General features: G+C 38.0%; 1 protein-coding gene across 2 annotated transcripts in view; it reads left to right on the top strand.

The window, feature by feature from the left end:
* The window catches only part of nbeal1 (neurobeachin-like 1), a 232,050-nt gene extending 221,070 nt beyond the window's left edge, over positions 1-10,980 (top strand). For both annotated transcript variants that reach the window (XM_060827558.1, XM_060827557.1), the window contains 6 exons: positions 973-1,067; positions 2,262-2,378; positions 3,292-3,453; positions 4,493-4,641; positions 6,116-6,251; positions 7,298-10,980. In XM_060827558.1, coding sequence (XP_060683541.1) covers positions 973-1,067; positions 2,262-2,378; positions 3,292-3,453; positions 4,493-4,641; positions 6,116-6,251; positions 7,298-7,402 — 764 coding nt within the window. In that variant the 3' untranslated portion in view covers positions 7,403-10,980. The remainder of the gene's footprint in view (positions 1-972; positions 1,068-2,261; positions 2,379-3,291; positions 3,454-4,492; positions 4,642-6,115; positions 6,252-7,297) is intronic.
* The last annotated feature ends 1,096 nt before the right edge of the window (positions 10,981-12,076 follow it).

Here is a 12,076-nt window from a genome sequence, read left to right as displayed (position 1 = left end):
TATCACCATTCTTTCACTGTTGTGAGTCAAAATCCTGAAACTCCCTTCCTAACAGCATTATGGATGTTCCTAAGTCAGAAGCATTATAACATTTCAACAAGGCAACTCTCAATCACCTTCTTTAGGAAACTTAGAGATGGTCAATAAATGTTGGCCTGATCAGCAATGTCCTCTCACCTTGAATAAATAATAAAAGGAAGTGACATAGACTGGTGTGATGTGAGAGAATCTGAGAAATTATCATGAAATGATAATGTAAGTGAGCTTAAAATTGTAAACCTTTTTAATATAAAGTTAGGGCTTTATTGCTTGCAGTCTTCAAGAATGATCAAAACCATCACAAGCCAACTGCACCAAAAAATATAATTTCCACCCCTTCTAGCACAATGTCTCCATCAAACACATCTTACCATTCCATTAAAATGTTAGTATTAATGTCCCTGTCCGTCAAAGCGATACTGGTGGGATAGGATTTATGGCAGGACTCATAGCAAATCTACTTTACTGCAAACAAAATATTTTTAAAAAGTATTTATACAAGCTATTGTAAACATAATCAATGAGAGGAAGTCTCCCACTAAAAGCCAGTTATATCACTACTAACTTATTATTTCTGCAGTAAATTGCAGCACAGTGGATAGTTATACCAATTATTTGGGTAAAGTCAGCCTAATACACTTGCAGCCGTATAGTAGTGATTAATGGCTAACAATGCAATTGTATCCATTCTGCCTGAGACGTGTACTTTTACAACACAGTTACCATATTATTTTACTGTATCATTCAGTTCACAATGAGCAATGCCAGAGGTAATCTTCCACTGAGCAATATACATAGCAAAGACATGCTGTGGTGGACAGGCTAGTATCATTTGAACAAAATAAAAGATCTTCCTGTCTTTGCAGGAAGTTTAGTGCCACTCATTCTTTCCAATTTGGATGTCATTTATCACATTTTCTGCACTCATTTTAGATATTGTGACCTGCCTCGCAACTGATTACTGCGGAATCCATTTGATATCAGGCTCACGTGACACAACATGTATGATCTGGCAAATTTTGCAGCAGGTCTGTATTTATAGCTTTGTTTCCATTGCATTTTGCAAACTACAGCCTTTTAGAGCCTGGTGATATTTAGATTGTCTAAAAGTTAAACTACATGAATCTGCTTATATTTGACTCCAATCAGTCCAGAACGTTGAGATATATCACCTAGCTGCACATAAACTTTTTTCACATTAGGTTTGTTATAATAATGTCATAGTTCTCAATGTTCAGGCTGATGTAAAAATTCATAAAAATCTACAACAGTCCCATAGAACATCTATTTGAGGAACATCCATGGTTCTAGGTTTTATCAGGTGGATGCCTAGTTTCAGTCACCAAACAGATTAGTAGTGGTGCATACTAGTAGAAAGTGAGATGCAACTATGAGACTGTGTTAATTATAAAACCAGACCTGCTGTTCCTCAGCTAGCTTGGTAATATTTCACCAATAATGAAATTCAGCAATATATTTTACGCTGAACTGGTGAATTCAACCACGGCAATAGCAAGACCACAGATATTTGACTTTAATACTCTTAGATTAGGAGTTTCTCCTGAGTTGAAAGATAAAGAATTCAAGTCCTATTCGGGAAACTTGAGGACAAATTGTAGACTGATTCCCTAATGATAATATATACAATGAGGCCTAAATATAGATTATCTGGCCATTAGTACATTGTTGGTTGTGGGGCCTTATTGGTTGAAAATGTGTTGCTGGTTAAAGCACAGCAGGTCAGGCAGCATCCAAGGAATAGGAAATTCGACGTTTCGGGCATAAGCCCTTCATCAGGAATGAGGAGAGTGTGCCAGGCAGGCTAAGATAAAAGGTAGGGAGGAGGGACTTGGGGAAGGGGCGATGGAGATATGATAGGTGGAAGGAGGTCAAGGTGAGGGTGATAACGTGGCTTATGCCCGAAACGTCGAATTTCCTATTCCTTGGATGCTGCCTGACCTGCTGTGCTTTAACCAGCAACACATTTTCAACTGTGATCTCCAGCATCTGCAGACCTCACTTTTTACCCGGGCCTTATTGGTTGCCTACAATAGTCACTTTATGTGTCAAAAACATTTCATCACCTGAGTAGCACAATTTGAAGCCGTCTGAAGCACTGTATTAATTCAAGGCTTTCTGTTGTATTTGGCTGCATTTTTATTCTTGTCTTTCTGCAAACTGATATTCTTCACTGATGTGTTTTCAACTTCTTTTTGATTCAGGGAGGAATAGCCACTGGTTTAGCACAGAAGCCCATGCAGCTACTGTATGGGCACACTGAGGAGATAACGAGTGTGGCTATCAGTACAGAGCTGGATATGGCTGTTTCAGGTTCCAAGGTAAGATTCAGGAGTCCAGCAGGTCGTAATTATTAACTGGTGAGATGGCCACCTGTACAGGCCAGAGGATTGATTCCATGCACAGGTACTAACTTCTGGCTCCAAGTACTCACTGTGTTACACTTAACACTTCAAAAAATAGAAAAAAATTATTTTGTTATTATTCAAGTGATCAATTGATATAATAGATTTTATTGTTTTGCAGCTGCTTTAGGTTCTTCCAAAAGGGGCGGCACGGTGGCTCAGTGGTTAGCACTGCTGCCTCACAGCACCAGGGACCCAGGTTCATTTCCAGCTTGGGTGACTGTCTGTGTGGAGTTTGAACATTCTCCCAGTATCTGCATAGGTTTTCTCCGGATGCTGTGGTTTCCTCCCACGGTCCAAAGACCTGCAGGTTAGGTGAATTGGCTATTCTGAATTGCTCATAGTATTAGGTGCATTAGTCAGAGGGAAATGGGTTTGAGTGGGTTACTCTTCGGAGGGTCAGTGTGGACTTGTTGGGGAGAAGCGCCTGTTTCCACACTGTAGGGAAGCTAATCAAAGTAGTGAATGTGTCAAAAAAGGATTGGCTGTGTCTTGTTGCTTCTTGAGAAAGGAGTGCTGAGGGCGTCCCAAATAGCAGGTTGTTAAAATGATTTAAAGTTTTGACAGAATGGCAAGAGAAAAAATGTTTCCTCTTTGGGGGAAAAAAAATATCTAGAGGTCCTCAATCAATATCACCAAGGAATCCAATGAAGAATTCTGAAGATTCTGAATAGCACACCTTGGGAGGATAATTGGTGGTTGTGTGTTACTTTTTTTTTAATCAGAGCCATGTGAAGATTGTTATCTCGGTTTTCAAGTTGACGTTGACCAGTTGCTGAAGACTAAATAACCAGATGACTGTCTGATTCCCTTTGTGCATCTCCTCCAGGATGGAACTGTAATCATTCATACCATTCGACGTGGGCAGTATATGAGGACGCTTCAACCGCCCTGTGTGAGCTCACTCCCTCTCTCCATTCCCAATCTGTCCGTATCTTTGGAGGGACACATCATTGTCAACACTGTGATAGAGGGAAAATCAAATTTTAAGGTACAACATCAGTGTGGATTTACCGCCTTAAGTGAACTGTGAACGGGTAACTGTAATGTATGAAAACATTATGAATTGCTTGGTGCAATTATGGAATTATTAATCCATTTTTTGTACCTCCTATGTCTGCCATTTGCATCCCAGCTGAAGTGAGAGAGACCACAACAGGGTGGAGACCTCCTGCACCAACAAGCCCAGAAAGAAGGGAAAAAAGAATGAAATTGTATAACCTTATAGGTTTGAATAAATTGTGTTCCAGATCAGAGGGGTAGCCAACCCTTTGCATAGCCTGAGCCTTTCAAATTTCCAATCAAGAACTGTGGTACAGAAAATAGTTTTTAAAGAAATCCCAGACTTGAACTACTGAATCATTTACTGTAATTAAATACAATTAAAGTTAATTTGAAGTACCTGTGAACAATTCTGATCCCCTTATTTAGAAAAAAATACATTATTTCATTATAGGTAGTTCAGAGAAAGTTTGCTGAAATGATTCCTGGTATGGAGGGATTGTCTTATGAGCAAATGTTAAATAGGTTGGGATTGTATTCACTGGAATTTAGAAGAACAAGCGGTGATATCATTGAAAAATACAGGATTCTTAAGGGGCTTGACGGGATAAATGCTGAGAGATTCCTATTTCTATTTCTTATGGCTGTACCCCTTTTCCACTCTCTTCTACTACCCCCAGACCCTAAAATTATTTTGCAAACCAACTCTTTTGTTTGAATTTGACATTTCAGTAGAGACTAAGTCACCAGGGCTTTTCAGACACCACAGCTTGAACTCTTGGTTGGAGTTTAGAAACTTCCCATGGACATGCTTATAGAGTGCACTAAAGAACTGGCAAGAATAGCCTCGGCTACACGCAGATTCCGATTTTTCCTTCCCTCCTACAAGCTCCTGAAATTTTGGAGAGGAATAGGTTGCTGAACTAGCTGGATTATGGGAATATTAAAATCTAGTTAACTGTGTGTTGGAGAGCATTAAGCTGAATTTCTCTCAGGGCTACCATCCTCTTACCATTTTTTATTTGCAGGATAAGAATGCTCTACACCTATACTCTGTAAACGGCAAACACTTGGCAAGTGAGATTATAAAAGAACAAGTGACTGACCTGCTTGTCAGTGGTGAGCATATTATCCTTGGCAGCATGGAGGGATTTCTCTCTATTCGGGATTTGTACAGGTAAGGTGATTATTGGCAAACATCAGGAGCCAGAAAATAAAATTAATCCCAGGCTTGACTTGGGCATATTGTTGATTGTTTTATTAACTCATATTATTAACAGACCCTAATTCTAACAGTAGCCCCCTTACATGAGAGAGCAGCTTGTTTACAAATATTTGTTTTAATCTGCCACATGTGAAGCATAGCTGCAATGGTTGACAGAAGTTTCAGGCATGAACACTAGATCTCTTGTGAACCAGGCACTGAAATTATTTTCATCCATGTATAACTTCATTTTAATACTTATTACTCAGTTTGCAAGTAATTCAGGGTTTCTTGAGCGCGTGCTGAATTAATTCGTTCCTTGTTCCTGGCTAGTTGGCTTCTAGATATTCCTTTGCAACTGTGTTAAATGAACCATTTTATTTCTCTTCAAATCCCCTCCAACCCCTGTTTCATTGAGAACAAACTTAAATATATTTGCTATTCTTAATGAGTTTGTTTATTTATGAAGCATCCTCAGGCATATTTTATTTTATATTAAGGCAAGTTGTACACATGAAGATGGTGTTTTGTTAACTTACCTGATATCTAGCTTTAAGGTTGATATAATATTGTATTCCTACTTTGGCGTTCTGTGATCTCCCACACTCAGTGCTTTGCTGGCTGCTTGTCTGTCCCTCCCGACCGCAGCCTCTGTTGAGTGACATTAGCAGTGATGCATTGTTGCACTTGATTTGGGTGATGTGCTGGAAATCAAACTCTGCTATTCCCAGAACATTCATAAAGTTAAAACATCTAATAAGTGTGCAAAATGCTCGATTTACCAGTTTTTCAGACCCGGGTTGAACAGAAAGTATGGATCAGGCCTATATTCTGAAAAGGATTACTATTGTTACAAATAAATAAATTCTAGCAAAAGTTAAACAATTATGAGCCATCGTCATAGAACTCTGCAAGTTAAAACTCCACCATCACCAGCCAAAATACATGGGTTATGGGTGAATGAAAGACTAGAAAGGCACTAGTTCTCATCGTGTTACTCAAATAGCAACAATAAAGAAAAACAGGACAGATATTTTTCAACAAGGTTTTACAGGTTTTTACAAAGATATTGTTAACTGATAATTTCTCATAAATAGAATGTCAATTGCAGTTTATAGAAATGTAACAAGTGATTTAATTAACATTGAAATGCATTTGATCAATCAAGTTCAGGAGTCACATGTGAGTCCTTAATAAGTCTCTCAGCTTGGAGCTGTAACTTGCAAAATTCTCCTTTAACCAACCCTTTTTAAAAAGAGCACACACTTCCTGGTCACAAATAGTTAATCCTAGGACCTCACTGCAAAGTTTGTAAAATTATTTAATTGGCTAGAAAGTACTCAGCACATCTAGAAATCGTGAAATTAACGCCCGATTCTTCTATATCTCTTTTTAATGACAGTAACTGAAGTTGAAGAGCTAACATTTCTGAAACATTTCATTTCAGTCTGAAGCTTAGTGCAGTCCCACTGGCAATGAGATTGCCAATTCACTGTGTATCCATCACCAAGGAGAACAGCCACATCCTCGTGGGACTGGAGGACGGCAAACTGATCATTGTCGGCGTGGGCAAGCCAGCTGAGGTAAAGTCCACAGTTCTGAGCTACATCTACAAGACAGTGGAGAGCTCCCACCTGCCTTTTCTATCTCAGCTCAACCTAAAGTCACCCAGCCAACACTTGGAGCAGTGCAACAGGTTTCAGTTCCCAGCATCAGACAAGGAGTCAGAAAAGTAAAACTAGGAATATTCGGGGTGACCAAAGGCAGGAGTGGTTCCATATTCTGGCTGCCCTTTTGAATGATGCTACACCCTTTCAGGAAGGAAAAGAAAGGAGTAATATTGAAGGAACAGGAGGATGTAGACCACCGACAACAAGAACCAGAAAGAGAAAGGGAAGGTTTTATTCCTGTAAAGAGTTGGATTATCCAGAGTTTAGTGTCATCTATTTTCATGATTACCAAAATTAATCAATCCAATTAAGAGCAAATTTCCGTCCATGAAGGGCATGGCTCTTGTAGGCGTGCAGCTGCTTGTAGACACCAAATATAAGGAAACAAGTGAATTTAAGAATATCTTATCAAAAATTTTATTTTGAAAAAAAAAAGTTACATTGGTTTGTGAGTTTTTGCTTAAAAATTCAAATTGCATCAGTTCTCACTCACATCAGACTGCTATACTGATATCCATCCATTATTCATCATTCATATTCATTATTCCCAACATGAGATCATAAGATTCTCTGACGATTGTCATTTCAAATATAGCAACCATTTTTATTCTGTGCCTTCAGGACCCATGAAGAAATTTCCATGGCCTAACTCTGAAAGGAGGCAGTTAAATATTAATCCCTGCAAAACATATACATTTAAAAATGGAGGCAAAATTTTTGGATTTCAGCATGTTCACTTTTTCCATCATCATCTAACTGAGTCCTTGGCTGGTTCATTCTCGTCATTTCCTTTGTGCAATGCCAATATATCTTTTTTTTAAAAGTCGGTATGGAGGTTGGTCAGCTTGAACAAGGAATGATGGAGACACTTATTTTGAGGTCTCTGTTTACTGGATCCTTCATCCTGGTGACCTTTTTCCCTCTATTTCTGCTTTTTTTTGTCTTCCTTCCACAAATAGATGCGATCAGGGCAACTTTCCAGGAAGCTCTGGGGTTCCAGCAAGCGTCTGAATCAGATCTCGTCTGGAGAAACCGAATACAACCCCCAAAGTGAGCTCAAGTGATGGGGTCATAACACCGGAAGGAAAACAAAAGTCCTGTGGCTTCCTGTCTGTTATTACTGATCATTTCTGTTTTTCCTGTTCTCCATCTGATTGTCACCCGTAGAAGACTATGCAACAAATCAGCATGTCCATTTCTGATCATGTAGCACAGATTTCAATGTGCTGAACCTTCCTCTGTCTCCTGTTACAGATAGCAATGGAGCTCACTCACCGCTACCCTAACCAAAAGCATTATGCTTCTGTGCAAAGAAGGCAGTCCGGTTACTTTTTAATTAAAGGTATTTTTCCTTGAAGGATCATAGCACTGGCAGATGTCTTCAAAAAGAAACCTCCTCTCTTCAGCATTTTAAAACACTTAAAAGGATCACTTAAGAATGAAGGTGGTTTGTATCATAAGTGTCGAGGCAACAAAACCTCACTATCTTGGTAGCCAGGGCTGAAATAGAGAGCTTATCTCATCGGGATCTCTCTGGAATAGAATTGCTGTGATGCTCCAGCTACTATGTACTTGTGAGGAAAAATCTTGCAACTGGAGACAGTCTCCCAGTCTTGCTGTCTGGCATCCTTCTTCCCTTAAAACTCAAGAGATCATGGTTAGTGTCTTCTTAATGCTCAGTGCATTGACTTTCAACCAAGACAGTGCAAATAATAGATACTTCCAATGTGATTGTCAAACTGGCATTGTTGGAATGATTTTGTCTTTGTAACATACCCCTACCCATCTTTCTTAGCCTCACAAAGCTTTCTTTAAATCATTAGATCAGTTTCATGATAATCGAGCATAATACTTCATGCAGATATGAATTGCTTACTTGTGTCAATCAATACTATTGCACAAACATAAATGCATTATCCTCTATTTCCCAGATGTACTGTTTTTCTGTGTGCACTTTATATTGTAAACATAATTTATGGAATCGGAATTATTTTTATTTAACATTTTCTTCCAAATTATTACTTTGCCTAAAGTGTAAACCACTTTGCAGCTGCTAGCAGAAATGATCCATGCAGGATTTAATTATGTTTAACTCCTCACCAACCCTTGCAACCTAGTTTACCTCTTGATAAGGAGCAGGGGATAGAATAATGAATTGTGGGGTAGATGGCTTGCTCCTTCTTCAGCAACTACATCGGGAGCAGGGGAAGGGAGTGAAAGAAAGAGAGAGAAAGAGAGGAGAGGTGTTGGGATTGGGAGTACAGAATCCCCATCTCAGGGCGTGTTGGAGTTGGAAGTACAGATGTCGCATATCAGGACCTCATCATGAGCTGCACATTCATAGGCATGTGGCACCACATAGGCATTAAAATGGTTTATTGTGTAGAGAATAGCATACTGGCATTAGGCATTACGTGTGTTCACCATTGTATTGTGCCATTAGCTTTGAGGATGTTTTTTTCCTTGTCACGATATGATGAGCACAAGAGATTGGACAGATAGAATTGTGTAAGGGCCCTGTACTATTTACAGCTGGAAGAAGTTGTGTGGGAGAGAGAGCAAAATTGAATAATGATTTTAAGTCTCATAAATTATGGTATACCATAGACACTTCCTGACCTGTATGGGCCAATAAATCACAGAGTATATTGGTGATGGGAACAGTCTGACCGTCTTTTATTCTGAGCATTGGCAAATTTAGAAGGTGGACAAGCTGTTTTAAAATGGAATCGTCTTAGGAAGAGTTTAAGTAAAACATACAGTCACAGAGTTATTAAAAAGTAAAGCATGGTGCATTAGGCAAATCTGATTTCTTTTTTTAAAATGGCCTTTCAGAGGATTAAGGTTTTCACTTTGCAGGGGACATAATTATCACTTTCTGTTCTATTCTGAATCAAATGCCGCTTCACCTCAGAGTGCTGACAAGTGAAGCTAAGTTCTCGATACAAAATTAATTGCATACAAGTATATTTACAATGATTGTTTGTAGAGCTGATATTTTTTTAAAGGAATGAATAGAAAGATGTTTCAGAACAGATGCATTGCTTGTAGTTTTGATTCATGAAACCCCAGAAGGAAACTTATCCAAGTTATAGCCACTTTCAATTTGTATTTGCCTATAATTAACTATAGCGTATAAAAGTGAGAAATTTTGATTCGCAGCATTTTCGTGAAAAACATTGCAAACTCTCACTTCGTAGTAACTCAGGAGCTAACTCTGTTCGTTAGGCTGAGATGCCAAGTGGCATTAATAAACAAATATGAAAACATGTCTTTCATCTGACCAGCTATATTTTATCTTGTTTTAAGCAACCAGTTAAAGCATTTCCCTATTTTATTAATATAAAAATGGGTTTTAAAGAGATTCCTAATCTGGATACCTGCCGTGTACTGTTGGGTTGGGCTGTTGTAATTAGCCTCAGACATTGTGAGGAGTTGCGCTGTGTTCTGACGGGCAACTGATTGGAGCATTGTCATTAGATGCAAATATGGGGAAGAGAGATTGTTGCTGAGCAAGATAGATTTATCTAGGGTTAGATGCACACCTCATTCACCACGCTCTACACTGAAAAGTCTGCTACTGCAGCTGAAATAATGACATTAATGTGAACTTCACGAGGTTAGAAGCTACAATGTGAAGTAGACTACATAGTTGTCAGTTAGATCAAGTTTGCATACTTGATGTAGCTAATGAACTATTAAGCTTTGCAGGTGTTAGGATATCAAATAGTCGTGCTAACTTTATTGTATGGCAACAGCAGAGATGTACAAGACTCTCCATACCTCTGTATGTTGAATCCGATTCATTGTACCATATTTTGTGAATCAGATTAAATTGGCAACTTGGATCTAATATTTAACTCTACTTGCAGAAAGATTTCTGCAAATTTATCCTGAGCCTTCATGTGGCACCAGTAATTTACTATTCAAAATAGGGTTCCCATAAATTATAACATGCAAGCATTATTTGATCATAGCATATCATTGTATTTTAAGGAGCTAATTAAGGTAACATAAATAAGTTGAGCAAAATATTCAAATTTTTATATATTTTCCAATAACTGCTTTGGCATTTCACTGCAGAAATGTTTTTTCATGTACATTTCATTTTGGGGAATGTTTTATGCCAATGAAGTGTTTCAGTGCTTTAAAAATCTCTTGATTTTTAATCTGATTTGTGAAAGTGTACTATGTATAATATTGTTATTATTCTGTGCTTTTTAAAGAAAAATCTCCATCTACCATGTTTCCAGCCACGTTTTGTGCAGTGCCCAGGAGGTGACAGATTCTGCCTTGTATTTCAGATTGACTTGTAATTTAACAACACACTTCTGCGCTTGTATATTTGATTTTTTTTAAATATATGTATAGTGTGTTTGTTGAAGGTGACCTTTTTTGCACTTTTCAGGTACTGCAGATTGTAAAATGTAAAGCTCTGATGTACACATTATCTGTACATAACAAATTTATCAGATTAGCTTTGTATACAGAACCAATAGGACTCAAGGCAATAAAGGTGGGATTATAAGGGTTGGGGTGTTTGTGTTTTGTGCTGATGTTAACTGTAAGGACTGTTGCAGAATTTTTGCACCAAAATAATGAAGAATTTTAAAAATAAAGTGTCTTCATTTTAAAAATTAAATTTTCAGTGATGTGCCCACTGACTTTTCTTACAAGCAGCAGGGATTGGAGTGACGTGGAAGTTGATGATAAACAGCCTCTCCACCCAATTTGAATAGCAACATAAATGGATTAGTGTTGAAATACAATTTAAAAATAAAAATTAAGGCCCTTTCTTGTCTATTATCAGATCGAAGTCCAGCTGTACTATGCAGAATGGATTGAAGTCTTCCTTTGCTAAGTGCATTAACAATCCTGAGTTTTCAAACAGTAAATCATCAAAGTGATGGAACTGTCTGCACATAATACTCTGGTCATATCGTTTTAGCTGATGTCTTAGATGAATGGTTCAAGCCCAGGCTACAGTGTTCATTAAATGTTTGCTTTGAATGTAGTTTAATAATTTTTATATTCCTTGTCCATGATGCTGGCAAGTTTGGTTCCATTTAGCCCTCTAGGATCTGGTCCTCCTGGCCAATGTCCTAATTCTCATTTCTGTTAGCTGTACCACTTGTGATCTTGTAAAGTCTCCTTCCAATCAATGGTACACTTGCAGACGTGACTATTGTCAATGAGTTGCCTTAATTTGTGGTTTGGATAAACATGAAATCTTCACAATAAGTTACAAAATTGCATTGTTTTGAAGCCACTATATAAGCTTTTGAAGTCTTACATTTTGTATATGACAGTCTCTCTGCCTCCTTCATGTGTCTGAAGATTTTGAAAGTTACTGAGGTATTGGTAAACCACTTAATTATGTTGCAGCAATTTTTGCAAGGCACACAGTCAAGTTTCTTCAATCAAATAAGACTGCATCTCCATTCAAACAACCCTATGTCTTGACTGTACAAAGATAATTCACACATCCACAATGCAAGAATGTCAGCTTTTGACACTTTTATATCATTGCTTACTGTTAGTATGTGAAAAGTTGATTTTGCCTTTTCTGAACTTATAACACTGTGTTGGAACATTAAGGCACTATGCATGCTGTTAGCATCCACCCATCATCTGCTTTGCTGTCTATTTTATGAATCCATTTTCAAGAATTAAAAATTTAAAAATGAGAAGTGATCTGTTTGTCACCTTTAAAATATAAATCCAACAAGATGGGACAA

The sequence above is a fragment of the Hemiscyllium ocellatum genome, chromosome 7 (genome assembly GCF_020745735.1).
Source record: "Hemiscyllium ocellatum isolate sHemOce1 chromosome 7, sHemOce1.pat.X.cur, whole genome shotgun sequence".
Lineage (NCBI taxonomy): Eukaryota > Metazoa > Chordata > Chondrichthyes > Orectolobiformes > Hemiscylliidae > Hemiscyllium > Hemiscyllium ocellatum.
Note: the sequence above shows the minus strand (reverse complement) of the source record. Positions and strands in the feature narration are given on the sequence as shown.